Below are 27,952 nucleotides of genomic sequence, written 5' to 3'. Positions count from 1 at the left end.
CCGGGTATGGTTGTAACATGGGGAGAGTTGTAACATCACCAATTCCACCAATCAGGGATAAGATATGAGCCATGTGACAGTTTCTGACTGCTCAGACTTCCTTAACGATCACACATGGACATTTTCAAGTTGTTAGTGCCATTTATCCCGGAGTAAGGAGAAAAATTCAACATCTGAGGTAAGAAAGTAACTTTTTTTTAAATTATTATTTTTTTCTAGTGCTTTTACCATTGTAGATACAGTTGTATGAGTTACATCAGGTCAAACTATAGTTTCTCTAGTAAAGAATGGTGTAGCTCTCTCTTGCTAATGTCAAAGCACCATGCTAATACAGCTAGCTAAACAATGGATGACAGTGGTGGGGTAGGTTGTAACACACTTTTTGAATATGTTACAACCTGTGGAATGGGGCTAGTAGACCCATTTAATGTCTGTTTAATTTCATCTTTGTGTGTGTGACTGTTCAGCCCTCTCTCTCTTTCCATGAGAGACACAAATACATACACACACAAAAGTATAAACGCAGTGGTTTTTATATTTAGTTTAAAACGTTAATATGATCTTCATTCTCTATGTGAAGAACGGATTGTATGGTATACAATATGTTGGTGAATCTATTTTCACACCCTGTGTACCCTGTTTATGCAATAAATCAGTATATCAAATGGAATTCCATTGTTTTTCTGCATTTTTTTGTACCTGTTACAATCTACCCCAATAGGTGTTACAATCTACCCCAGTAGTGGGGTAGGTTGTAACAAAGGTACACACTGTATTTGTCATAATCTCACAAATTCTGTAATATAGTTGAAGAGATTTAAATGGTTGCCACTTGTAGTAGACAAATGTGGTTACTTTGCCAAAAAGTTCCAGAACTGTAGCTTTAAAAGAAATGGTAGTTTTAGGTGCTGAAGAAAAATGTGTTACAACCATACCCGATCCATTTTGTTGGCCGTATCACACTTTTATATTAATTCGCCGAACTCATTGTGAAGTTTAAATGAACTGTCACGTTGCATCTCCGCTTCGCGTCGGGGCCGTTTTACAACCTCGACCGTGCATTAACTTCTGTGAACAGACCACTGTGTCGTCCATTATCCCTTACATAATACTGTTTTTCTCATTGGTATTTCATAATTCCATGGTATTCTGCAACTTTATCCTGGCAGGTTTCACTTCACTTACTGAGATCATCTCACCACTCCCTTTATCTGTCAGATATTTAACCATTTAGCATACAGTTTTCCAGTTTCTAACAAGTGATTATTTTGCACAACAGTGAGTGAAAGCCTACTACTGTAGCCTAAATTACATTCAATTTATCTCTTGTTCGTTTCTTTATTTATCAGTAGCCATCTGTCAGAGGACAACAACTGACTTGTGTATTGGACCAATATGCAGTGTAGATAGACCTGTAGAGAGAGAAGACTTGAAGGCTCAACCAGTCCCAAGTTCTCGGGGAACTTTTTATCTCCTGCACACAGAACGATGAAGGGCGGGGTTTGTTCGTGAAACGTCACGGTGTGAAAGTTACACAGAGCGGAGGAAGCGGAGCTGGCAGACAGGCAGGTTGAAAAGGAACCAAGGCGAAAAGTCAACTTAGTGTAAAAAGTTAAATAGGTAAATTATGTAGATGTAGTGGGTGTTTTCCCTCATTATATGTTAACTATACTGTACACATGTGTTAAGTCATATGGTGTCAGTTTCATAAGCGTAAATATTGTCCGACTCTGAGAGATCAATCAAGGACGTGGGTGAGTTGCTGCTAACTGAATTAGCTGAACGTTGATCATGCTGACATACAGTTAGCCTAGTTGCTGACATTAACACTACAGTACAGCTGTAACGTCAAATACTATGTCGACGGGCCTATTTGACTTTTGGGTTACAAAATCATTAACAGTTACCATGATGAAGACCTGTTTTATGAATATGTTCATACAGCACCATATTTAGTAGCCGATCTGAAATTGGCATGTGTCTAATGTTTGGGTCCGTAAGCGAAGCATTCCACTTACTTTTAAGACAGACCTGCTTTGTTGAATAGGCTACATTTGGGGCATTTACGCTACAGGACGAAGAAGGGAAACAGTACAGCATACCCAGACTCTTCCACAGTCATGCCTCAGGGAGATATGAAACAACCTCTTCTGAGATCTTCACGGCGCCCGCAAGGCCCCCTATCTGACGTTGGTACTGACGCTCCTCTGGTGGGTATACTTGGCACGGGGGATTTCTCTCGTTCTTTGGCACAGCGGTTGGTGGCATCCGGCTACCGGGTGGTGGTCGGAAGCCGCACTCCCAAACGTTCCTCTGGGCTCTTCCCTGAAGAGGCGGATGTGACAACCCAACAGGAGGCCGCTTCACAGGCCGACCTGGTGTTCGTTGGGCTGTTTGTGGAACACTATTCGACGCTAAGTGAACTTAAAGAGGCTCTAGCAGGGAAAACATTGGTGGATGTTAGCAATGGTATGCGCATTAATCACGACGGGCCCTCCAACGCGGAGCAGCTCGCAACACTCTTCCCTGACAGTGTGGTGGTGAAGGGCTTCAACGTCATCTCCGCCTGGACTTTGCAGACTGGGCCAAGAGACGGCAGTAGACAGGTGTGTGCCAAAAGATGTTAATATCATGTTCTGCTATTAGATTCAAGATATTCTGTTTATTTGTACACGTACATACAGACAGTACAGTGCATAGTAATTGTTGTGCAAAGCTCCGAGAGTCAGCATTTAGAAAAGAGATAAGAGTAAATAATGAATGGAGAATACATAGACTCATTTCTAAAAACATAAAAGCCCATATATCTGGACTAGTTATTATGTTTTGTACATAATGTTATTATTATGTTATTATTACATTCTGCAGGTGCTACTGTGTGGTGACAACGTGGCAGCCAAGACCTCTGTGGCCCAGCTGTGCCGGGACATGGGTTTCATACCTGTGGACCTGGGCCGCCTCAGTTCGGCGCGAGATATCGAGAACGCACCTCTGCGCCTCTTCCCCACATGGACGACACCCGTGGTCTGCGCCCTCTCCCTCTTCTTCTTCTTCTACTTCTTCAACTTCCTGCATGATGTCCTCCACCCTTACGTCGTCAACGGCAAGAACGTCTTCTACAAGCTGCCCATCGACACTGTCAACGTCACGCTCCCCGCCGTCGCCATGGTGATGCTGGCGCTGGTGTACCTGCCGGGTCTGCTGGCGGCGTTCCTCCAGCTGAGGCTCGGCACCAAATACCGGCGCTTCCCCGACTGGCTGGACCGCTGGCTGCAGGCCCGCAAGCAGATGGGCCTGCTGGCGTTCCTGTGCGCCGCACTGCACGCCATCTACAGCCTGTGTCTGCCCATGCGCAGGTCGGCCCGCTATAAGATGCTCAACACCGCATACAAGCAGGTGAGTGAGAAATAAATAGTGTCCTTAAATAGTGTGGGCCTCAGAGGTATTTATTTACTGAAATGATGATGTGTGTTGAATTGATCTGCTTGATTATACTGTATGAACCAAAATAACACTCAAAAACGCAAGGCTGGTCTATCCAGCTGTGCATGAAATCCAGTGAAATCATATTGAAGACAACTGTTGTACTATCATACACAGTACTGTCATCAAGTGTCATTGTTGATGGGCTAACACAGGTACAGGTAATAAAATGGTAATGGTAAGAAACTGACCCAATCAATTGAATGAATTTGAATTTGAATTGAATGTATAAACCTAACTAGGCTCAAGCATGCCAGATCTACACGGCCTATTTGTTTTCTATCCTCTATACACCATTTGACCTTTGGATTCTTCTAGAATATTCATTTCTGAAGGTCGAGAATCCGCTCAGACATTCAGCTTGTCTCCTGACGTGATGGCGTCAGGCTTTTTCCCTCTCTCTCTGCTCAGCTCCTGTTCCTGCCACATCCTCTTTCCCTCGTGTCGTCTTTGTCATACATCTGTGCCCCCACCCTTTGGCGCCAAAAAAGGGCCTGGGGCCTGGCACTGGTGTTCAGCTGCTGTCTGCTGTCCCCCCCGCCGTCCTCCAACACCCTCCCCCCCCCGCCCCCCACCCTGTCCCACTCTCCAAACCCCCTCCAACCCCCGACCCCACCCGCCTCCATCTCTCCCTGTGATAATGCTGAACTCTACCGCACTGCCAGTGGTTCCCTGCTGCCCCCCCCGACTAATGACACCCAATGCACGCGGGTGGTGTGAGGTTGCGCTAATCAACACCCCAATGGAGGCTGCTGCGTTAGTCTGAGTGATAAGCTACCCACTGTTGTGATGAATGTTAAGGAGTGTTGCCTGATTGGAGATTACACAGATGTTATTACAGCAATTAGCTTTGTGCATCCCATGCTGTATTGGTGGGCTATTTGTGACCTATGACGCAATACTATATCGCGCACACACACACACACACACACACACGCGCACACACTGCACACACTTGGAGATTTATTCTCTTTTATGAGAATTATTACTGTCAACATTTGTCGTCACACACACTTGTTCACTCTTTCTCTCTCACATACACACACATACATGGACACACAGCAGCCTTTTCTTGTTTGATGCAGACCCCAGATAAGTTATCTACCCCTCACTCCTGCATTCCCTGTCTCTCTAAAGCTCTCTCTCACACACACACAAACACACACACCATGTCACTCTGGATGTGGGAGAGACGGCAGGGTAAACATAGGATCCTCACCCCCATCTCTCCCCGGTCTCCTTGGGAACTGAGAAGAGGCGCTGCATGGCAATCACATCCTTGCTAATTAGCAGCACACACCGCTTAGAGCCCCTGTCACACACACACACGCACACACACACACACACACACACACACACACACACACACACACACACACACACACCCTGCCCCAAATCTGTGCCTCACTCACCCCCTCTAGGTGTCAGTAATACTGCCTGTGCTTCTCCTGAGGCCTATAGGTGGACAGACACAGTGAATGATAAGTGAACACATGTTGTGCAGCAGCTGAAATGTGTCACCCCAGCTACTCCTCCATGAAGGAGGCTTTCTCCAGTGTGGTAGTTTCCACTTATCTAACCGATTAGACAAGGAATGGAAAAAAGTTTTGTACTTTATTTTGTATTTCATTCAATTACTAAGCCCAGCCTGTTCATTAGGTATTACAGTATTTGCACTTGTAAGGTATGAAAGGTCATGGAAATTTCATTTAAGGTTAGAAAAGTCGTGGAAAAGTTTTTTGAAAGGTTGACAATAAAATGGGTGGGGAGCCTATGGTATACATTTGTAGAGTGTCTGTATGAAACTGCATTAGTCATTTGTCATTTATTTTCCCAGTTCTAACAGTTTGTTTTCCCTTTGCCACTAATTTCTTCTTCTTCTTAGCATTCTTTGCTCTGAACTCTCTATGAACTCAACATGGTATGTACTGTAGGCCTGTGGTGGCTGTACTGAACAACGTCACATGTATAGTGTTGGTGTCAATGTATGTTTTTCCTCATCATGCTAATGTATATGAGTGTGTGTGTGTGTGTGTGTGTGTGTGTGTGTGTGTGTGTGTGTGTTGTGTGTGTGTGTGTGTGTGTGTGTGTGTGTAGGTGAAGGATGGTCCGGCTGAAGTGTGGGATGATGAGCAGGTGTGGAGGATGGAGTTGTACATCTCGGTGGGCATCCTGGCCCTGGGGCTGCTCTCGCTGCTGGCTGTGGCCTCTCTGCCCTCTGTGGGCAACTCCCTCAACTGGAGAGAGTTCACCTTTATACAGGTGAGCCTGCCAATACTGTAGAGCCTGCAATGTGTGTGTGTGTGTGTGTGTGTGTGTGTGTGTGTGTGTGTGTGTGTGTGTGTTTGTAAAATGCAGTGTCATACAAAGTCTGTGAGCAGCTCATGCTTTGTGTACGTGTGTGTGTACATACAGTGGTGGCCAAAATATTGAAATTCACTGTTTAAATTATGAAATAATATAAATCAGTATAATAAGACTATTACTCCACTACTAGCCTCCCAGTGGTTTGGTTGCAGCTGCAATGCAGTTCAGTTCTTCATTTTACAATGCTGAGAATTGTGTGAATGGTCATGTGATTTGTGTGAATGGTCATGTGATATGTGCTTCAGGGGTTCAGTGTTCTGAATGGCAAACATGCATCTGGACATAGATATTAGAAAGCTAGATACCGCATTGGGCTCGAGTTCTATTAGGAGGCATTAGGGGTGTGAATCTGTCATGTAAAAGACGATCCGATTCACATCCAGATACATGGGCACGATTCGATATAAGAAAAGATACATGTTCATAAAAAACGATTCAGTACGATTCGATGCGATGCGATTCGATGCAGTTCAAGAATGGAAAGCATTCTGAAAGATTTATCATTTGCTCAAGGTGAACATTAATTTTATGTTATTAATTATCATGGTCATGGTTGTCAGTTAGACAAAAAATTGATTATCTAAACTGAGGAACTCATATACTGTATTGAAATGAAAAAAACAATAGTCATTTCAGTCAAACACAGCAGCCAAATACAACATAAAAATACATTTTTATAGATATTATAGATTGTATAGAGTTATATCTAATTGTTTTCAAGGAGCTGTAGCCTATTGTTAAGGTAAGACAATACCAAAATAAAATAAAACAGTGCTTAAGACACTGTGGGCATTTTCTCATAGCTACAAGAATAAAATAGGCCTACATATCAATGAACTCTCTGGGCTTATTTTGTTCCAACGGTAGACCTAATATGCAGAAACCAGAAACTCAGTGCCACAAGTCAAGAGTGAATATGAACAAAATTATAATAATTTGTGCATCATTTTAGCAGAAAGGGCCAAATTATTCTTTAACATTAAGGAAATCCCTTCAACAAAAAACGTAAGGCTACTCAGACTATCGTTTTCGTGCTGGATTTTGAAAAACAGTGCGAGTTGTCACGTGCTTAAGTTGCAGTAGATGTATGGGTAATGAGGTCCTTTGACAACTTTGGGCAATGAATGTAGCCCAAAACAAACTGCATTACCCACAAATTCGTGCCACGTGTAGTTTCAAAACCGGAAGTGGGATGAACGTGCTGCCTGCAACGTAAATGAGAGTCTGAGCGAGGAGAAAAGGTTATGAACCGATTCGTAACAAGTAAATTGATATAACGACCGGTTCATTTCAGTTTTATTCCGATGCATCTGCAGTGAGAGAGTGTGGATGTAGCCTCAGTATTTTGTAGAATTCACAGTTTGTGGACAGGGAGGGAACACATGGCATGTTGTCTTAATACTTTTGGCCACCACTGTGCATACTGCATGCATGTACTTCATACACATCATTTAAAGTACGTCAACGTTTAGTGTTGAATGCTGGTCAGACCAACTCAGCTCGTTGACCTTCTCTGTTCGTTTATGAATCCAACGGAGTGTTGACGGACAGAGTGTATGCTAGGGTGGAGTTTAGAGATAACACGCGCAGCTTTGTGAGGTCTCTGTGTTCCAGTGAAGTATGTAGTTGTTTTATCTCCTCAGCCTGGGTGAACAGTTGTGTTCAGTTGAGGTCACCATCCTCTCTGCGTCTGTCTTTCTGTCTCGCGTGCCTGGTCTCTCACTCTGTTGCTCTCTCTCTCTCTCTCTCTCTCTCTCTCTCTCTCTCTCTCTCTCTCTCTCTCTCTCTTCTTTCTCTATCTCTCTCCCCCTCTCTCTTTTTTCTCACCCTGTCTCTGTCCCTCACTTCCGCTGTCTTCCTCGCTCTTTTCCTCTCTTGTGGCCCCCACACGAACAGCCGCTCTCCTCGCTCTTGTGTCTCCGCCTCGTGTGTCCCTGGAAACGCACAGAGGTGAAACCCGCCATAATGCTTTCATTTAGCGGGGATTTGTCATTCTCTGCCTCAGATGTTGACGCCGTTGCGCTGTTTGAACTCTCTCTCTCTTCCTTTCCCTCTCTCTCTCTCTCTCTTTCTCTTTCTCTTTCTCTCTCTTTCGCTCCTTCATGTTTATGTTAAGCTGATCCAGACGGCATGAGATTAGTCACATGCAGCTAGATCCTGGGATAAAACTCGGGCTCTCTCTCTCTCTCTCTCTCTCTCTCTCTCTCTCTCTCTCTCTCTGTCCCCTTTCGGTTTTCTGTTTCTCTTTCTCTTTGTCTCACACTCTCTCTCTTTCTCTTGCCCCCCCCCCCCCCCTTCTTCCTCCCTCTGTCTTCTGCCTTGTCAGACCTCCTAAGGCGTTAGGAAATATCTTGACACAATTCCTCGGGTCACATTGGGTCCGTCAGGTCCTCATAAGCCTGTGCTGAGGATTGCGTGACAGCTGTCCGGTCTAAGGCTACTGGACGTAACATTGAAGAAATCATGGTTGTTGCCATGGAAGTAGTTTCAAAACAGATATAAGAATACACTGGCAACGTAGTAATGTAACACAGTGTATTCTGTGTTGTCATGCATGCATTGTGAATACTATTGTGATGATGTTTGGATCCGTACTTACAGGTTCCATGATGAAAGATGAGAGTGAGGTTTTTGCATACCAGTTTCTTATTACAAGGATAGCCCCACACATATGTTGCATATCTCTCTTTCATTTATTCATGTCACAGGGCGAAAAGAAGCACCGATATCTCAGCACCAGACATTGTCAAGATTTTTTTTTTTTGCCCAGCATATTTGGACCATACTGCTCACACAGCTAAAGTCCTCCCTCCTCCTCCTCCGTCTCTGTCTCTAAAAAGCCACGTCATGTGATCTGGTGCCTGGAGCCCACAGACTCACCAGGAGTTGTAATGGAAGGAACAAGCCACTCCCCTCTCCACCCTCCCCCTCGTTAAGCATTAGGCTGGTGGGTTGGGGGCACAAATAATTACCTGCTCCTGTGCAGTCTGAGCGTGCTCGGTGTCGTCACGAGTGTGAAGCTGGAGGGGTCTCATTAGAGGAGAGAGTTCGGCCCCAGCGAGGTCACTGCAGCCGCCTCCCCCGGGCCCCGATTGTGTGGTCCTGCACGTAGGTGACCTGAGGTCAGTACAGTACACGCCACAGCCAGGGAAACCCGCATCAAAGAGTGTGTGCTTGCTTGAGTTTGTTTTTCAGTGTGTGTGTGTGTGTGTGTGTATGTGTGTGTGAGTGTGTGAGAGAGTAGTAGTTCAGTAGTTGTGACAGTGAGAAGTCACAGTATTCTGTGTTAAGGAGTTTAAAGCCTACAGGTGGTTGAATTCCAAAATTCAAGGGTATGTCAGGGTTACTGTATGCTGGGCTTACATAAGGTAATGTACAGTACATCATGGACGATATATAATATATATCATTTAAATCATATAAATATATCCTATATATATATATATATATATATATATATATATATGAGTGGAATAATTGCGTTTGTGGGGCAGTTAAGCACAAAAATGGATAACTCTGTGATAAAAGCATCACATTTGGTATAAAACCTCACAAAGGGGGTCTGATCAGATTTAGAATCGTAGGTGCCTCGGATTTGGCCCCTGGGGGCTATAGATATACTGACTAGATGTGGCCTTGGGCTCTCAGCATACGTGAACACTGTCGCCATCTTAGATCGGGGATCTGAAGCTCTAAACTAGTTCTCCCGTGTACTCCAGTATTACCAGTTTAGCAACTCTTGGCCATCCCCAGCGACAGAAAATCTTATCTAGCGACAAATTTGGTGACTTCTCGCAATGATGGCAAACTCTGTTTCGTTGTTGAAATGTCAGAACTACTTTTCATTTGTGAATTAAGCTACATTACATTCACCCAAAGCGTTGCCCCATGATTATGAAAATAATGACTTGCCTATGTATCAGACCATGTTATTGCATGGAAGTAGATTCTCTATAGATCTAACAGCTCAGCTGCAGCAACTTCTGGTGAGATTACAACCAGATCAACGAGACGAGAGGTAGCCTCCATCAGAGCCTGTCTACAGGGAGCCTGTTCACTCCCATTTTATCGAAACGGGTTGCAGTTCACCCATAGTTCCCATAGGGGCAGTCACGAGTGAGTGCAGAATGAATGAGTGAAAATATGGAGTATATAGAGTTTATGGGGATAGACGGCCACATTTGTTTTTCTTCACTTGCTTATCGCATTCTCTGCCTCAGTGTTGTTAGTGCAGGACAAACAGACTGAGGAAGCCGGCTGAGGAAAACAAATAGATATATTCTGTCACTGTGTCTGAGTGGAATAGATCTATATTGCGCTGGGTAGCCCTTGCATCGCATTGTATTGCATGTATTAAGAATCAGTCCAAAATTAACATTTACATTTAGTCATTTAGCTGATGCTTGTATCCAAAGCCACTGACAGAGCTTTCAATTAATTACAATTTAATCAATAGGCCAAAATCATATATGTGTTTTTTACAATATCTTTGCCTGAGGTTCCTAATTCAAGTCCAGTGCAGAACTGAACAAGAGAATAATTAAGGCTATGTTATCATGAGGTTCCAGTATGTGAGAAACTAGATGTGCCCAAATATCTTCAACCTCAAGTATGCAGCTAATCAGGATAGAATTTACCATCTATTGATGTCATTGTGGTTCATTGAGATATCTGTAATTATGTTTCCATTAAAGACTGGCATAGAGGCAGTAGTACTGGTTGCCTTTGTCGGTGCCCTTTTTTCTTTGAACACAGATAAACTTGCTCGTCTTTACTAGGAGGGCTTCACACCAGGGCTGAAGCAACAGCAGTAACTAAAATATTGTGAGCTTCATTGAGCATGGCACTTCTCACAACAACTGTTGCCTAATTACCAATTATACTACACTTGTGTGTAGTATTTACTATTTTACCAGTGTGCCCACACTCACATCTACATCTTACAGTCTGTATTGTGTATATATTTGTATATACTGTATGTATTTGGGCTCTTATGTTTATGTTATGTTATGTTTTTTTGCATTTAATTTGATAAGATAGTGGAGAAAGTGACAAGAAGCAAGTGGGAGAGAGAGATAGGGTGGAATCGGAAAAATGACCACAGGTCAGATTTAAACCTGGGTCCCCTAAGTGTGTTATGAGCACTATAGCCAGCTGCGCCACAACGCCCCCCATAAATATACAATTCAACATCAATATCAAAATAACCTGTTTCTTTTGACTTCTTTTTAAAACATGAATTTGATTGATTTATGGTAAAATATGAAACTGTATTAGTTGTTAGTTTCTGTTTTCTATTATTTTCCACCAAATAGAATCCATATTTGTCGGCCCAGGGGCCAAATCCGAGATGCGTACGATCCGAAGTCTGATCAAATCCCCTCTCTTTCTCTTCCAAATTTGATGCATTTATCATAAAATGATAAATTGTTATGAAAATTTGAGTTGAACCACTCCACTATGTTTGGGAAAAAAAGAGAATACCAGTAAGTGTGTGTGTGTAAAAAGAAAAATGTAGTCTCCATCCCTGTGGGGCAACAACAGTCTGGGCCATTTTGAGTCTCGAGTCTGCTGCATCTCATGCCCTCTGGTTGTGCATTCGGCCTCTACTCTTCTCTTCAGGAATGTTCCGGATTATGTGTCTGAGCTCCACCGAGTTCAAGAAGTCATAAAACCATACTTGTCTTCATAAGTGTGTGTGCAGCTCCAGATCATGCATAAAACATCTCTCTCTCTCCCACCCTCTCCATTTCCTTTTGCCCTCTTTTTCTCCTCCATAGTCATCCCCTTCTCCTTCCTTCTCCCTTTACCTCTACTCTCATTCCTTTTTTTACCTCTTCTGTTCTGCCTCTCTCTGTCCCACCCCTTCCTTTCTTCTGCCTCTCCAATTATGATATCATAACCCCAGCCCCCCCCCCCCCACCACACACACACACACACACACTCCCTAAACTTACCTCTCTCTCTTTTCTGATCCCTCCTTCCCTCTCTCCTTCCATCTTATTCCTCCCCTCGTCTCTGACCCCTCTGGAGCTCCACCCTAACCCCCGTCCTCTTTGTCTCTCTCCTCTCCAGTCGCGGTTGGGTTACGCTGCCTTGGTGATGGCCACGCTCCACACGCTGCTGTTTGGCTGGGACCGGGCCTTCACGGCGTCCCAGTACCACTTCTACCTGCCGCCCACCTTCGTGCTGGCGCTGGCGCTGCCATGCGCGGTGCTGCTGGGCCGCCTGGCGCTGTCCGTGCCCTGCGTGGCGCTCCGCCTGGCCCGCATCCGCCGCGGCTGGGAGCAGGAACGCTGCATCCGCTTCCAGCTGCCCGAGGAGGCGGGGAATGGAGTCGAGCACATCAGTGACGTCTGAGACCTGTGTGTGTGCGTGTGTGTGAGGGAGTGTGTGTGTGTGTATCTGTCTGTGTAAGAGACATAAGAAGAGAGCAAAGTAAAACTGGACATTGGTGTATGTTGAGATGTTACATAGCGATATACATAATGTAGTATTTTTGAGACAGAGGTACTGGTATTTTCATATCCTTCACCGCACTGGCACAATTCCTGTAGGAGTTTGGTCAGTTACTTCCTTTTTTGTCCAAGCCCCAAATAGCCCTCTTGTGGCATCTACTGGTGTTATTTTAGCTGCTGTAGGAGGATTTTTCTGAATGATAAAAAAAACCTGTTGTGGGACAATGAATCACTTGTTGTCGGAAAGAACACAGTGTTTAAAAACAATTATGATTTTTTTTGTGTAAACGTTCAATCATTCAAGACCCATACTGCACACAGTGCCTTGTCTAAACCTGCAGCACAGCCAGTGAACGCATTGGACAAATGCGTGCCAAATTCCATAACCATAACCATGACCATTTAATTGGGCACTTTTGACACTTTTGCTCATATTAATGAGTTTCAGTATGTCAGAGACTAGAGACTTCTGTGATCATCAAAGGTAGCTTGGCAAAAACTTCACTACAAGCAAACGACAGTCATCCAAAGAAATGAGGAAATGACACACCTGCTATAATAACTATTATAAGTGCCTATCTAAAAATAGCAAGGATGAAGTTGTTTTTTCAGATTGTTATTTATTACTGATGCCAAAAGCTCACCGTGTTGGGTTGTGTAAGAACAAATGATTGTATTTTAGGCCTTATATCCTAATCACCAGAATATCTGAGATTCATTAAGAACAACTTGCTGTGCTGCTGTTAGTGTAGCTATATGATGTTGTACACGGCCAGGTCTCACTGTCCAACTGCTGCACGTGGCTTCTGCTCCACATCAGGAGACTAGCAAGTGCCGGCCCTCCAGCCGTGCCCGTAGCCGGACTAGGCCGTGGTCAGTCGTGCGGTCCTGGGGTTATTTGAGGACTGAAGCGTGGCGTGAGAGCGATAGCCATCCTCACCAGAGCCTCGGACTATCTGCATTGTGAGAGGGGGTTCGTTTCGAAGCACCAGCTCTGCATCGGTGGCCTCGGCGCAGTCGCCCGCCGCGGTCACATCTGTCGGTTCCCATCGCTCCAAGTGAGAGGTCAACGCAGAGCACTGACTTTGCTGAGGGGCTGGAAACTATACCAAGGAGGCGTGTTGTGATGTCACATGGGACACATACAATCCAGTGTAGAATTTGATTGACTAGCTCCCCTTCTCCACATTTTGATTCACCTGGGTCACCTATCTAATGCTGTCATATGTCACATGCAGGTCACAGGTTCTAGGCTAACCATGTCTAGGCTAACCATATCAGGGATGTAGTGGAGGCTAAACGCAAGTAAACAGTTTATCCACCTCTGAAATTTCAGAAATAGAGTTTATCCAGCTCTCAAAAGAGTTTATTCACCAATTGCAACTTTTAACATTCAAAAATTACACTGCATTATCTGCATTCACAATATGTACACTCTAGGAACCATTTAATACCACTGGTATTGTTATAAACATTGGACTATAACCTCCACCATCAACAAATATGTTCTGAATGCCTTTTTAAAAAATCTGATACCGCATGCCATGGTCTCACCTCACTGTGATCACAGAAATCATAGTTTACCCACCTCTTATTTTACCACTACATCCCTAGTTGGCATGGTGATTTATCTGGGACAGTTGTTGGGGAAACTCCAGTAGGCCAGTCTACTAGTCAGTTACATTTAGTTTTGAAATATGTCCTTGTATTTAAATGATGAATAGTTTACTGTTAAACTGTTAGCCTAATGCAATGCCAAACCTGTTCCTGCACTATCTGTTCCAATCAAAGTGAAGCTTTTGTAAACTTGCCTACTTCTAGGGCTTGCCTGCTGTTATATTTCTTACGTCTTTGGTACAGACATGAAATGCTTTGATTACATATGATTTACTATTGTATACTATTGAATTGAATGTTTCTGCTATTAATGTATATGATTTGTAAAAAAAAAAAATCTACATAACAATGATATGCTTTCCTAGTCTTTGCACTTTACCATTCAAACAATGCTTGTGAAGTTTCTGATTTATGCTTGCCTAATTCAGATCATAGTATTCGTTCGTGTCAATCGTGAAAAATAAAGTTAGTATCTCCTGCCCTCGTGTGGTTGGTCTGCGGTACTTCACCCATTGCACTTCCTTCTCCCCTCCCATTTGCATTTATTGTCACTTCCTGATTCCTTGCATGTGGTTTTGAAAGAAACGTTGGACACGGCAACATGTCTCAAGTGAGTCACATCTGCAAATAACCTGATTTGTTTGACGTTAGGTCTCATTTAGGACAGTGTAGCTACTAATTTGGCGTATAATTTATTGTAGATCTAAGTTCAACACAATATTATAAAGCTTTATGTAGTCGAATAACGTAAACGTTACCGGTCTGAGAATGAGATAACGTTAGTTAGGCCTAGCATGCATGATCTCAGCTAGATAACGTTTCGTCCACTCTCATTTACAGTATCTAACAGATTATTAGACCGCCAATTATGTAAAAATTATGCAAAACAATATGAATAGCTTTAATAAATCGCCAATGTAGCTTACGTTAACTTATTCGACTAACACATTTGTATACGCAGAATGCTATTATTACATTTTTTTTTTGTTGTATGATCTACTAGGAAGATTTCAATCAGGCCGCGGAGCTGGTGAAGAAGCTGAAAACACAGCCTGACAATACCGAACTTCTGCAGATCTATTCATTGTACAAGCAAGCCACAGTGGGGGATGTGAACACAAGTAAGTTTGCATGACATGAGAGAGAATTTTGCATGAGCCCGTACATGATCGTTGTTGGATTCTTCTGTCAGCGGGGGTCGTGGTAAACGTGTCGAGTGAGATTGTTATTATCAACTTTAATGGGAAATATGAACATTTAACCTTTAAAATATACAAAGTCATTATCAGAATAAGGCCAATTCGATTTCAGTCTAATGACCCTCTTTCGCAATGCAAAAACTAGGGCATAGGTTGCCTATTCTTACCAAGGGGAGTAGCGACGCGATTGGATGCATTCCAGTATTGGGTCACTGCAAAGTTATAGGATACTAAATACGATCAGAAGTTGGTTGGTGTGATACATTTCAAGACGCGGTTACAGTGTTGATTTAAACGACCACAGTTTATATTATAGCGAATATTGTCTTAAGAGATTCTGTGTTTTCTAGGCTGGTTGTATTTCTTAGATTGTATTGAAATCCAGTGGTGGAATGTAACGAAGTACAAATACTTCGTTACTGTACTTAAGTAAATTTTCCACGTATTTGTACTTTACTTAAGTAAAATTTATAGTGCATACTTTTGACTTTTACTTCGTTACATTTTACAGCAATTATCTGTACTTTTACTCCGCTACATTTCTACAACACCATCGTTCCTTTTTACGATACATTTTATGATCAGTTTTTTTTTTCTCTTGACAAACACGTTTGTTTTACCGGGGGGTTGCTACCAAAGATTCTGGAGCGCTACGTGCATTCTTAGAAACATAAGCTTCTAGTCTAGACCAGGCAAAGCGTGAGCTTGTAGCCATCTGCATTCGGTAGGCTATATTCACCAGACCCATGGCTACACTGTACATGCAACTGTGTTCTGTGCCTTTCTCTGTCTGTTATCTGCAGCGTTAGGGCCTCCTCTCCGATGAGATTGCTATCCGCGGATCAGCGAAGTTACAGGCTATGCCCATGCTTCTGTCACACGTCTGATCATTTGCGGCACAAATGAATGGTAGACTATTAATGAACCGGTGGCCGGAAAAAACGTAACATTTTCCAGATTAGGAAATATTCCTTAATTGTGTGTGATTAAATAAAGATGCATAGCCTACAATTGGGGGGTAGTAACGTGAGCGCTCATTCAATGTCTATGCGTCTGCGCAAGTGAAACTGAACTTAATCATAAAGACACCTTTCTCAGCAACTTTTCTGTTCAATCAGCATAATTGGCATTATGATCCACCCGACGTTTCCCTCGTCTACCCCGTTAAACTTCAGGCTCTCGTGTTTTGCTGAATGATATTACTCAGCAGATCACCCTAGTAGATAACCAGAATTACAGTCTCTAGAATTGTAGGTCAGAATGTAAACTGGGCCACAGATGGTAAGGACAATTGCATTAACTTAAAACTATCTAGTCGAGTATAACCTAAAACTAGGTTAATTAAAATGCCACAGCCCATACTGATTTTTCCTTTTAGAATATAGATATTAAGAGAATAAATCATTATGCAAATACTTTTACTTTTAATACTTAAAGTACATTTAAAAGCAGGTACTTTTACTTAAGTAGGGTTGTCATTGTGGTACTTTTACTTTTACTAAAGTAAATATTTCTCTGTGTATTTGTACTTTTACTTAAGTACTGAGGTTCAGTACTTCCTCCACCACTGTTGAAATCTTACACAATGATGCACTGATCTGGCGTCATAGTCTGTTCTTACCACTAGAATGCCAGAAATGCCTTATCTGATTGACTTTATGTGGACATAACCTGTTTGATCATTATTACAGGCCGTCCAGGAATGTTAGACTTCGCAGGGAAGTCTAAATGGGATGCCTGGGAAACCAAGAAAGGTTAATACTTACTTTGGAGTAATGCGTTGGTATTAATTGCATTATGTTAATGAATTAGAGTGATTTCCTGTATTGGCTATGCTGCTCCTTTGATTTACAGGGATGAGCAAAGAAGATGCTATGAAGGCCTACATTGCCTTGGTAGAGGAGATGAAGACCAAGTATGGGTTGGCCGAATGAATGAAAGCTGTCCGCCTACGCCACCATGGTCCCTCCGGTGCGCCACATCAAGGGCTAGATTTTATTGAAGAAGTCTTGCATTTCAAAAACACAAGACTCCTCAGGTAGCCATGTAGATTCTGATAATTCAGACTAAAATAGCAATTGCAATTTACCGGTATCTATCAGTTTATTTGTAATCATGAAGTTATCACAATGCCAGTCTAAAATCGGATACATTGGTGCTTTACTTTGCTTTGTGCATCAATGTGTGTATTGTGCATCTGTATGTTTTTAATGCTGGCTTACTTTGACATTGCGAAAGAACTTAACTTGGTTAGTCAAGAGGGCTCTAACGGTAGTCTAAAAGAGAAGCCACATTGTTCCATCACAACATCAGTTTATTCTGGTCACAGAACGGTCACAAAACCCCATTGTTTAACAGCATGCACATTTTTCTGAATGACTTGCGCTATCAACAACGTAGGTTTCGTATAGTGCCTAAACTGAGGAATGAAAAAATGGGGCAAAAAAACAGGCAAATTGTGAGTGTCCCCATGTGATTTCTCTTTTGTATTACATCAGTGAGATGACACTAAGTAAGAGCTCTGCTTTGACATTTTTATACATTCCAACATGTCAACATTCAGTGCCTGAGAGTCTCACCTTTTAGAATATAATAATCAAAAGTGTAAGCAATAGGCCTATACAATCACAAACATGCTAAATTTTTTTCTTTTATTGTTGCTAATACTTAAGCTGTACTTAAAAACAATTAACAAAATGCCATCGAACAAAATGTGATGCCTAGAAAATGTGATTTATGTAATATTGAAATAGTTCGAATAAAATGCATGGCTCTGTCTCTTGACAAAATTTCACTTTGTGAAAGTGGGTGTGGAGATGTCTGAATTTGTAGGCAATAAAAGACTGGTTCTCCAATAATTTCTTCAGTGCACTTTCTAAGCAGTATCTTGCATCTATTTGAAAGCAGCAATGCATGATATATCATCATTATCAATCAAGAGCTAGTGTCTGGATTATTTTTTGTTTTTAATGAAGCGGTTTGACCTGGAGGACTCTAGCCATTTTGCTGTTTAGTTTCTTAATTCACAAAGGTCTTTCATGAACACTCCAAAGTTGCATTTGCTGGTACTTCATGTAGGTTGTTTTTTGCCACTGCTTAATCTTCCCAAAGTGTGTCTGGTGGCACATACTCAAACCAGTGACTGACTATTATATATACCAAAGGGTAATCCAAGTGATGACACTGGAGATGACTGTCATAAGGCCTAGCGTACCTAGCGTTAATGGGCTTCGGAAAAACCTTTTTCCGAGTGAAAACATCATCATTCCGCGTCATTCACGTCACGTAATGTGTGAGTCAGAGGTCGGGAACTGGGGCTAGATTTTGCCAGAGAATGTCTAATAAGGGGAGAACTGCCACTCAAGGAAAACTTCTGGTTTCTGAACTGGATGCAGTTCCTTCTGTAGTTCCACATGAGGGCGCTCGTCCACGAGTGCAGAATGCATGGAGGTCTATGGAGCTGTACCCCTCAAAATCCACTCAGGGTTCCTACGCAGTATGGAAAACCTGGAAAAGTATGGAATTTGATTTTAGTTATTTCCAGGTCTGGATAAGTATGGAAAAAAGAAACAAGGGTATGGAGAAATATTTGTTTTTCCAGACTATTGCATTTGCAGTACTAATCACTTAACTCGGGTCATAATGAACCATTACTACTGTTGTGTAGTGTAACTGTCAGTCCCCATCATCAAGATACAACTAAAAATGACCCAGCTAAATGGACGAATATTAAGTGTCATTTTTAATTCACTTCAGTTGTCCATACCTTTGTTTTCACCGAGTTATCCCAAACCAGAAGTGGCCGCAATGTCGAATATGGTCAGAATTTTTTTTGAAAGTTTTGAAATTTGAGTATGGAAAAAGTATGGAATTTTGAAATGGAAAATGTGTAGGAGCCCTATTTTTTTTTCAAGTCATTTGAATATTGTATTCGAATGGGGAGGCAAAGAAAATACACTTGGTCGAGTATTATATTTTTTAAAAAGCCGTTCAAACGTGTCAATGACGTCACTCATTAACACAATGCTAGCGTGTTATGGGCAACAACGACCCAACCTGTAAGAAAACAAAAGGACATAAGTACTCGTTCGTTCAACTTTTGACCTATAACCCATATTGAAGTTATACAAACTACAATCAAATCTGAGATTTGTCAACGACAATCAGGTGAAAGAGACAAATTTAGCCGTCTAGCTCCATTGACTCCCATTCATTCTGCACTCATGGCGATCGCCCCCAGTGGAAATCTGGTGGAACTGCAACCAAAATTCGGTACAATGGGCTCTCCGTAGACGGGCTCTGATTTTGCTAACAGAGTTGCCCAGTTGCCAGTTAGGGGCTCGTCATCACTTTTGTCGTCACGTTGTAGTTCGTTTGTAGTCCATGTGGCCTTTCATGTCCAGCAGTTTTAATGTGAACTTGGGAATTTGTCGTTTTTGTCACTTGAAAGCTGCATATCTTTCTTTCACAAGCGTCTTACACTACATTTTAAGCAAATACAGTTGTTTGTTTAGGAGTGTAGCCTATGTTTTAACCTTTGTTGTGGCATCCGTGTTTGTCACACATTCCGACGGCAAAGCACATTAACACTTGCTGTCGGAAAAACAAAGTAGCCACGGGGGCGGTCCTTGTCATTCCGAAGTGCCCTGAATGCACCATTAGCCATGGTATCTTATAGGCCTACTTTGATCAATGGTATTCTGCTAGGTGATTGGTCGTGGTCCTGTAGGTGGCACTAGTGTTGAGATCTTGGTGGTTATTGCACCCAAGTGACGTGATCTGAATGTCACTTTTGTAAAGTCACTGGTTGCATTCGGTTGTATTTTTGGCTTAGAGTAAGCAGTGCAAACCCTAGAACAATCCGATAAGGGTCACTACCAACTTCCCTCAGTTGATGCTAGTACTTTTTCAAAGACATGCATTTATAATTCGGCTGTGTCCACAAAATATTCAAATTTGATAATATTGATCCCACAGATACTTGTTGCAAACTTGATTTTTGTTACTTTTCAGCATCCAAATACACTACTTCACCAAAAAAGTTACCAACTACCAACCATCTTTTATCCAGTATTGTTTTCCAGCCCTGTCCCTTGCATACAGAGATTTGTCTAGATTCTCGGAATGTAATTGTAATGATATTCTTTACAATACATGACAACCCCAATTTTTTTGTAATTTTACGTTGAGGACCTTTTTCCTAAATTGTTCCATTTTTGCCACACAGTACAATACCTGCTCATCTTTACTTATGAGCTTTGAAGATCATTTGAGACAGCATCCAAACTTTTTTGGAAAAAGGATTATAATACAAAAATAACGATAAACCAAATAATGTAGTGTTTCTTTTTTTTGTAACAGAATGGCGAGCTAGCGGATTGTGAGGAGATATTTGTTGAATATGCCAAAAAAGTGTCACTGATTACAAATTGCTTAGAATGACAGATGGTACCTTTGAATAAGTGTAATTGGCATGCATAAAAAAAAAAAAAATTGATGAATAGTCATGGATAGCATGGAATGCCATGGATAACACTGGCAGTCTGGATTATTTCAGGATGTTTCATGATGTTTCAAATTCCAGGTTGACAATGCCAGGAACCATTTGCCTCAGACTGTGAAGAATGGATCAGGGAGAATGAAGAATCATCTCCACGCAAATTATCTCATTAACTATGCGCAATACAAAAATGTCCCAAGCAGAACTTAATTCTACATGAAAAAGTACTTTAGAAACAACTTCTTTTCTTTAGAAAAGAAAAGTTTGGTAGTGCCCATTATCGGACTGTTATAGGTTTTGCCCTTTCTAGAAAGGTTCCTACAGAGCATGAATGACACACACTATTAAGCAATCTTAAAAACTGTTCAGATTCTCTAAATGTTTGTAGGTGCTTTAATGCTTCATTTCACATCTCCTTTTGTATAGGGTACGTTGAAGCATCCTTTAAGAAAGGAAAGGTACCAGGTAACAAAAAAACGATCAAGGTGGAATACGTCAATAAGACTCACCTTATGTACTGTAAGTAGAGTCAGATTCTTTTAAAGCAAAACTCTCACCAAAATGCAACCTAGGGTCTCTTTTTGTACTGTAGACTCAAAGTTTACTAAAAAGAAAGGTTTTGAACAACTCACTACTTGACTGGCAAGATGGCGGCGAGCGGAAAAAACAACAGATTTGACGAAAATATGGTCAATCTTAAAGGTGGCGCTTACGTCGTAATTATGCTTTTAGACACTAGGTTGCATTTTGGCGAGTGTTTTGCTTTGAGACAGTAGTTGTTTTTTCCTAAATCCTCTTGATTCATCCTCATATCCTTTCTTTGACCTCATGAACATCTCATTGAAATCAAAGGAAAATGAGTGGAAAAAAATGCTAGGATAGAAAATCCGACCGTGCTGGCATGTTCTGGGCGGGGGGTCACACCAGGCTGAGCTGCTGGCTGGCTGAACTCCTGGGCAGCAGGGCCACCTGTGTGAGTGGACACCCGCTCTGGCTTATGGAGCCGTGGTGCAGGGCAGGAGTGCCGTTGAACTTCTGCTTCAGTCTCCACCGGCGCCACTTCCTCTGGATCTCATACTGTACCTGTGGAGTCATAGGAAATGAACAGAGTATGCACCACTTTTTCACATTCTCAATTACTAAGCCATTACGTAATGCAACCTTATGCTTTACTGCTTTTTCACATTCAGAAAAGTGTTTGCCATTTTGTTAATCTTACTATAACACAATTGTTATTGACTTTAGTGCTTTGGAGCTGTTTCGGAGGCTGAACAGTCCAGTGATGTATGGTTTCCGGTGATGTAATTGACTGTTCAGAGGAGTCTTACACTGTATGCCAGTATAACTACTGCATAAAATTAAAACAAACAACCGTCATTGTCATGTCAAGAGCAAACTACAAACAAGAAAAATGGAAAATACTTAACTTATATTTAAGTTATAAATAGTTTTGAACACATTTCAGACATCATTTCAACATACCTCTCCATTCAGGAAACAGTAGAGAACTGCCACTACAAAGCCCTTGAAGAGAAAAGTGGAAAAATATTGAGGTGTGTAAGCATTTGAAGTGTTAGAAAGGTTGGAAGGAAGGAACTGTTAGCTGTCATTACCTGTGTTGAGGCGAGTGCCAATTCTGTGAAGTTCCATATTATGTAAATTAAACCGTCTACTTTGTGTGGTAGGAATGCAAAGAGAATATAATACAGTCCAAAGAGGGCCACCAGGAGAAATGTGGACTTGGCAAGCCTCCTAGAAAACACATAAACACGAAGGTCCATAAACATTACATTCAATACATTCATAAACAACAGATGTCGGAAAGACATAGATAAAAGGAGAAGAACTTACTGCAATTTTGCAATTCACCAAGAGATGCATTTTTATAGCAGCATCTTATATAGCATTTTGACATTCCAAGTATTAAAATCCCCTGTTATACAATTCAATTATTACTTATTTTCAGTTATTAAGATTAGTTGTATTTTGTTATAACATTTTATATGTTGGTTAAGATTGTGGCATAAAATGCAGCACAAAAGAATGGCATAAAATAATACTCTTGTGTTCTGTTCTATTTATTAATTTCTGATTGGACGAGAGGCATTCCATGAGTCATCATGATACGAGTGGCGATGTGACAGGACATCCCCACTTAAGACTTTTTACCGCTAGTAATCACTCCACATATTGCATTGAATTATCCAACATGAACATTCCATTCATTCAAAGTGAGAGAACAGCGATTTCATGTCACCCTTGAGTGAGAAAAATGCAAAGTAGGTGGCTAGCAGATAGGTCGTACATGAGCTTTTTTGGTTACAAAACCTGATCTTGGAATGTAATTGCCTCGTACCTACAGCCGAAATACAGCTGTGGCGATGTCCTTCACCAACCCCACTCCCACCCGTGTCGTATTGCTTAAATATATCACAACGATGTGGTGAACAGACTTAATGAACTTACTTGTACTGACTGAATTCATTTCCGTGAACATCAGACATCCTCAATTTGCCAACCAGTATTCTTATGATGTTCAGGAAAAAGAACAGGTTTGCCTGTAGATTGAACAGGTTATACTAATTTATGGGGACACAACAGATTTATCAACACAAGCGTGGATACAAATCCAATGCTTATGTAATTGAGGCAGTATATGCCCATAATACCATTGCAACATTACTTACTACAATAAATAGGAGGACGGGAACTCTGAGAATCCACCATATCCAGTCACTATCCCTGGTCTCCCAACACCTTTCATATACAGATAGAGTTTTGTAAATTACCAGTACTACATTTAGATTAGTAATATGTGGTTGGTGTTCTTTATTTCAACTTACCCTTCGTTCTCATAAAAATACTTTGCCAAGCCCCAGGTTCCTACTATAACTACTGGTATACCTATCAAAACAAGAACAGATCAATTTCAAGGTATGTGTCTATATAGCTTTCTACATTCCCATCAAGTGGTCATAATCAAACTCTGAACTTGATTCAAAGGGTTTCGATGGAGAAAGAGGATAAGCATTTAACTTAAATAGTACACAGGGCCACCATTTTGGTACTCACCCCACCCAAGGAAAACATAACACCAGAAGTACTTCCTCCCGGAGAAGAAGGACACGCTGACCAGGGTGTGGAGGTAGTGTCCCTCCACGAGTAGCCAGCTGTAGTTAGCCATGATGCAGTAGTGTGAAACCAACAGCACCAGCTTGCACGGTAACTGAGAGGAGAGAGGTATTAGATAAGGCTGCTTTTGTGGTGGTTAGTAAATGTAGCTAGCTGTTATTTAACACCCATTGATGTCCAGACAATATTGGAAATATTTTGGTACACATGTCAAACAATTTGATGGTGCAAAGTGGACAAAATATGTTGGAGATGGTGAATTGGATGGTGTTATGTGTAACAGATGACCAAGAGATTGGCATAAAAATAGTACTTTTTAAGAAGAATTCCATCAGATTTTGGCAAGATAGTTTGCTTACTGTAGGCTTGCCAATGTCTGTTTTAAAAAGACAATGTGTCAATGCATTTTGTAAATTGTATGTAGTAGACACAGCGTACTGAATAGGAGCCACATTGGTAGATGGCTTCACTGGAGAAGAGCACAGAATCTTTGATGAAAATAAAGGCTGCTCGGAAGATGAAGGAGAAAAAGAGTTGGATGTGGATGTAGTTCCTGGTGCAGTGCAGTTTCCTGAGAGAGAGAGAGAGAGGAAATTATGATGAGAGAAGGTATCTGCGTGTGTGTGTGTGAGTGAGTTTAGAGTATAGAAAGTAACAATGACGTCATACATATGAAAAATGCAAACTCACGGGAACAGACAGAGGATGGCAATGGCGATGACTAAACAGATGAGAGAGACCGCATAGCCAGCGGTGTACATGGCCTTCACATAGGGCAGATATGAATGGAACTGTGGAGTCTACGGAGGAGGAGGAGGCAATTAATATCAGGTCAGCAGCTGCAGCTATGATGCAGTGTTATTCACATGTACAACTGCATGTGTCTTCATGCGTATGCAAAGACAAAGAGACAGAGAGCGTCTATCAAACCAATTTTTAATCACAAGGGCGTGTGTAAGTGTAAGTCAGAACATAATTGACTATATAAATGAGAACATAATTGATAAGTGACCTTTTGCATTACACTTTTCTCCAGGTCATTTCTTCAGGTCTCACTATACAGGCCATTACTCTATCCAAAAACATTCCTGTTGATGCAGTAGTTGTGCAATACTGTTGCATTTCGAAACAGGGAAAGAGCAGTGAGTATAAAAATCCCCACAATCAGAAGAACCATTGGAGACATTCAAAACAGCGATCAATTATTATTATTATTATTATTTTGTTTCTTTTGTTTCCTTCTTTATTGTGACAAGCCACATCTGCAATCAGTTTGTACAACTACCTGTTCAACTTGCCATTGTCCTTCAAATCTTCAGTTAACTACAGTAACTCCACTCCTGTTTGGGGTTCATGTCTGACACACAGTCTATCACAACCATCTGATTAGTGCAAGATCCACAAGCTCCCAACTGTTTTTTTTCCAGTTTTTCAGTTCTATTTGAAATGTAACAACTGTATAAATGAGCTCATAATACATTTTTAGGATCCTTGAGAACCATGAAACAGTTTAACGAGTTCACTTAAATGCTGCAGGTTAAAGGAGAATTCCGGTGTGATATTGACCTAAAGTGTATCGAAACATGATACCGAGTGTGAACGTATGTCTCATAGCCCATCTCGGCTTGTCCCCTGCACTCCAAAATCTGGCGCTAGTTAGCCGATGCTACCAACATTTTTTTCAATAGTGGTGCTTCGGCATCGGGCTAGCCATGCAAATAAATCACTGTTTTACACCCATTTACGAGGCTCAATGTATCTCCACACTTCATTGGTAGACTTCCGAGGGCCCTGACATTTAAAACGAGACATTGAGAACTTTGAAAAAGCACTGGTAGTTTACTTACAAGACGATTTATACAGACAGTATCTTCACGATGTTTAGCGTTTGCAGCCATCTTGAATTTAGTCACGATAAGTCGAGCAACGAGTAAGAATGAACAGCTATGATAAGGGATCAGATTCCAAAAATAATTCAGTGGAAATGCATGGATTCCAGTTGCTGCTACTGGAAGAAACTGGAATCCATGCATTTCCACTGAATTATTTTGCCCCCCCCCCCCCCCCCCCCCCCCTCCCCTACCTACACAACACATTATTTCATCAGGAAGCTTCTTCAACACACATATTGCACACTGCCCTCTCCCCACATACACAGCTCACTATCCCATCTCCCCTGTCATCCCCCCAACACACACACCAAGACCCCTGGCAGTTGGGTTAGCCCCTTGAGCCGTGGATCTGCCCAAGGTTTCTTCCTTGGTAAGGGAGTTTTTCCTTGCCCCTGTTGCTCTTGGGTGCTCCTTGTTGGTGCCCCCCCCAATCCCAATCCTCCCCCACCTTTCTTATGCAGCCCTTGCCACTTAATCTACTAAACCCCTCTTCTACTGCACTTTTTACCCCACCCCCATAAATGCACAAATAGGCTGACACCAGACATAATTTCACTGCATTTCTTACTTCCAGTAACTATATGCATGTGACAATAAACTTCCTGTATCCTTGTATCCTTGTATGTTAATGAATTGCATAGAGAAATTATTTGTTATCATTTATTTGTCCTTTATGAAAGATTGTTACCACACACATATACATGCCAAACTCTCAGTAAAGATTTACCTCACTGAAGAAGGTAAAGGACTCATTCATGGATATGTCACAAGCAAGTTCGTGCGGAGGAAAGGCCTCGGACCATCCCTGCTCGGTGCAGTTCCTGTAGATAATCCCTAGAGCAACAAGTCAGCAACGATACAAGACCGTTCCAGTGTGTGATCAATTACGGCATGAACAAAAATAAACAAAGATTTGTATAATAAGTTATCAATCCAAATACTCCAGGGTCCCATGAGACCACTTCACCACATAATATACCCAAATAAGGAAGATTCTGCATCTAAATTAGATTACCCTTATTTTCCCATTTAAGAAGCCTATGAGACTGCTAACCACACCATCAATCTCTTTAAGAGTGTTTTGAAAGCAGTAGGCCTGCACAGAACATGAACAACTCAAATATGTCCTTAGCGTGTCTTCTTCAAAGTCCTTGTCTGAGATGCTGACATCAACTGAACTCTTATTTTCAATGAGACTTGCTGCCACCAATATGTTTGTGCAAAATGTGCATGTCGAGCCCAGAGTGGGAACCAGTCTTGTAGCTCCCATGTCTAAATAGGCATGAATACTGTGCTGCACATGTCAAACAATTCTTGGTGAAGTGGTGTGAGACTCTGGCAGTCAACCAGACAGTGATATTTGTTTTGAGGAGAATTTCTTACCCTGTGTTTTGAGGAATGCTGGACAAGGTTGTGATATAGTCTGACCAATCTGAGATGGTGGCCAACAGTTCAGGTCATCCCACCAAACTGGGCAATCTAGTGGACACCAAAATAATAGATAAAGAAGAGATAAAAAGATGCCATCCTGATTTCTATTTTATATGTACTGATGAGTTTATCAGCTCACAAATGGCAATATTTGTCATGGTAAAAAATAGAGAAAGTTTTTTTTTGTGCAAATTAATTATATTTCTATCTAAGCTACCTGGTTGAATTCCTGTCAGGTTAAATGCAAGCAAGTCATTGCAGGTTTCCTCTTCTTTTATATGGACGTCCGGAGGCTCACATTCAAACGTATGGATCTTGATACCAAACAAAACATTACTTTTCACATAGTTAATAGGCCTACAAAATACCCTTAATATTTTGATTACATTTAATAAAACATCATTGCTTACCTTAATTGTGAAAAGGGCAAATACAATTCCAAGTAATATGACTCTCATTTTTTATTTCAAATCAGACTATGCATGCATGAATGCTATATGGCTCACATCTTTGGTGTTTTAACAGTAGATCCATGGTAAATTTCAAAAGGAAGATTTTTGGAAATGCCTTGAAATGCAAATGTATTTTCTTAACCTACATCGTTGCAATAAATCCGGATAAGAGGCTAAGAAAATGCATGCTTTCAATTTTTAAAGCCTACTCCAAAACGAATAATTCGGATGCAAGGACCACGCTTGTTTTCTTCAGATGCTTTCAGAATGTAGATAAATGACAATATTCCAAGATGCAAAAAAAATCCTGAAATGGTATTTTCAGATATGAGTGGCAGAATGCGTAACAGTTTCACATTTTGCCAGTTAGTTTTTCTGACTTGTGCCGCACTTCAGAAGACCTGTCATTACATGATCGCTC

General features: G+C 41.6%; 3 protein-coding genes across 9 annotated transcripts; 2 read left to right on the top strand and 1 right to left on the bottom strand.

Annotated features, from left to right (window-relative positions):
• Window positions 1-2: 2 nt before the first annotated feature.
• Window positions 3-14,406, top strand: steap3 (STEAP family member 3, metalloreductase). Of its 5 annotated transcripts, none has more exons than XM_042079775.1 (5): window positions 3-178; window positions 2,048-2,606; window positions 2,869-3,396; window positions 5,581-5,745; window positions 11,926-14,406. In XM_042079775.1, exons 2-5 carry the CDS (start codon window positions 2,121-2,123, stop codon window positions 12,208-12,210), a joined length of 1,464 nt encoding a protein of 487 aa, XP_041935709.1. In that variant the 5' UTR covers window positions 3-178; window positions 2,048-2,120; the 3' UTR covers window positions 12,211-14,406. The 5 variants fall into 5 exon arrangements, with proteins under 5 accessions (XP_041935709.1, XP_041935708.1, XP_041935707.1 ...); XM_042079774.1 differs by lacking the exon at window positions 3-178 and adding an exon at window positions 1,483-1,754 and having other exon boundaries at window positions 2,075-2,606; XM_042079773.1 differs by lacking the exon at window positions 3-178 and adding an exon at window positions 1,484-1,754 and having other exon boundaries at window positions 2,030-2,606.
• A 36-nt stretch (window positions 14,407-14,442) lies between these two features.
• On the top strand, window positions 14,443-17,979 carry dbi (diazepam binding inhibitor (GABA receptor modulator, acyl-CoA binding protein)). Its single transcript, XM_042079780.1, has 4 exons — window positions 14,443-14,535; window positions 14,929-15,046; window positions 16,816-16,878; window positions 16,979-17,979. Exons 1-4 carry the CDS (start codon window positions 14,527-14,529, stop codon window positions 17,056-17,058), a joined length of 270 nt encoding a protein of 89 aa, XP_041935714.1. The 5' UTR covers window positions 14,443-14,526; the 3' UTR covers window positions 17,059-17,979.
• On the bottom strand, window positions 17,774-27,924 carry LOC121698052 (secretin receptor). Of its 3 annotated transcripts, XM_042079778.1 has the most exons (14): window positions 27,490-27,924; window positions 27,297-27,393; window positions 27,032-27,127; window positions 26,376-26,482; window positions 24,447-24,556; window positions 24,195-24,327; window positions 23,697-23,850; window positions 23,468-23,528; window positions 23,312-23,381; window positions 23,091-23,182; window positions 22,238-22,376; window positions 22,107-22,148; window positions 21,517-21,707; window positions 17,774-18,631 (listed from the first exon to the last, which is right to left on the bottom strand). In XM_042079778.1, exons 1-13 carry the CDS (start codon window positions 27,535-27,537, stop codon window positions 21,543-21,545), a joined length of 1,314 nt encoding a protein of 437 aa, XP_041935712.1. In that variant the 5' UTR covers window positions 27,538-27,924; the 3' UTR covers window positions 17,774-18,631; window positions 21,517-21,542. The 3 variants fall into 3 exon arrangements, with proteins under 3 accessions (XP_041935712.1, XP_041935711.1, XP_041935713.1); XM_042079777.1 differs by lacking the exon at window positions 17,774-18,631 and having other exon boundaries at window positions 20,206-21,707; XM_042079779.1 differs by lacking the exon at window positions 17,774-18,631 and having other exon boundaries at window positions 21,574-21,972.
• Between the last annotated feature and the right edge of the window lie 28 nt (window positions 27,925-27,952).

The sequence above is a fragment of the Alosa sapidissima genome, chromosome 23 (assembly GCF_018492685.1).
Source record: "Alosa sapidissima isolate fAloSap1 chromosome 23, fAloSap1.pri, whole genome shotgun sequence".
NCBI lineage: Eukaryota > Metazoa > Chordata > Actinopteri > Clupeiformes > Clupeidae > Alosa > Alosa sapidissima.
Note: the sequence above shows the minus strand (reverse complement) of the source record. Positions and strands in the feature narration are given on the sequence as shown.

Bases quoted from the DNA above. Each gene is read 5' to 3' on its own strand.
- dbi (XM_042079780.1), top strand. The intron at 15,047-16,815 runs GTAAGTTTGCAT...TCATTATTACAG, and splicing joins AGTGGGGGATGTGAACACAA to GCCGTCCAGGAATGTTAGAC. The intron at 16,879-16,978 runs GTTAATACTTAC...TTTGATTTACAG, and splicing joins TGCCTGGGAAACCAAGAAAG to GGATGAGCAAAGAAGATGCT.
- steap3 (XM_042079775.1), top strand. From the start codon at position 2,121: ATGCCTCAGGGAGATATGAAACAACCTCTTCTGAGATCTTCACGGCGC. The intron at 2,607-2,868 runs GTGTGTGCCAAA...TACATTCTGCAG, and splicing joins CAAGAGACGGCAGTAGACAG to GTGCTACTGTGTGGTGACAA. The intron at 5,746-11,925 runs GTGAGCCTGCCA...TCTCCTCTCCAG, and splicing joins GAGAGTTCACCTTTATACAG to TCGCGGTTGGGTTACGCTGC.
- LOC121698052 (XM_042079778.1), bottom strand. From the start codon at position 27,537: ATGAGAGTCATATTACTTGGAATTGTATTTGCCCTTTTCACAATTAAG. The intron at 23,851-24,194 runs GTACGCTGTGTC...CTCTCCTCTCAG, and splicing joins ACCAATGTGGCTCCTATTCA to TTACCGTGCAAGCTGGTGCT. The intron at 22,149-22,237 runs GTAATGACAGCT...TTTCTCTTCAAG, and splicing joins TGGCACTCGCCTCAACACAG to GGCTTTGTAGTGGCAGTTCT.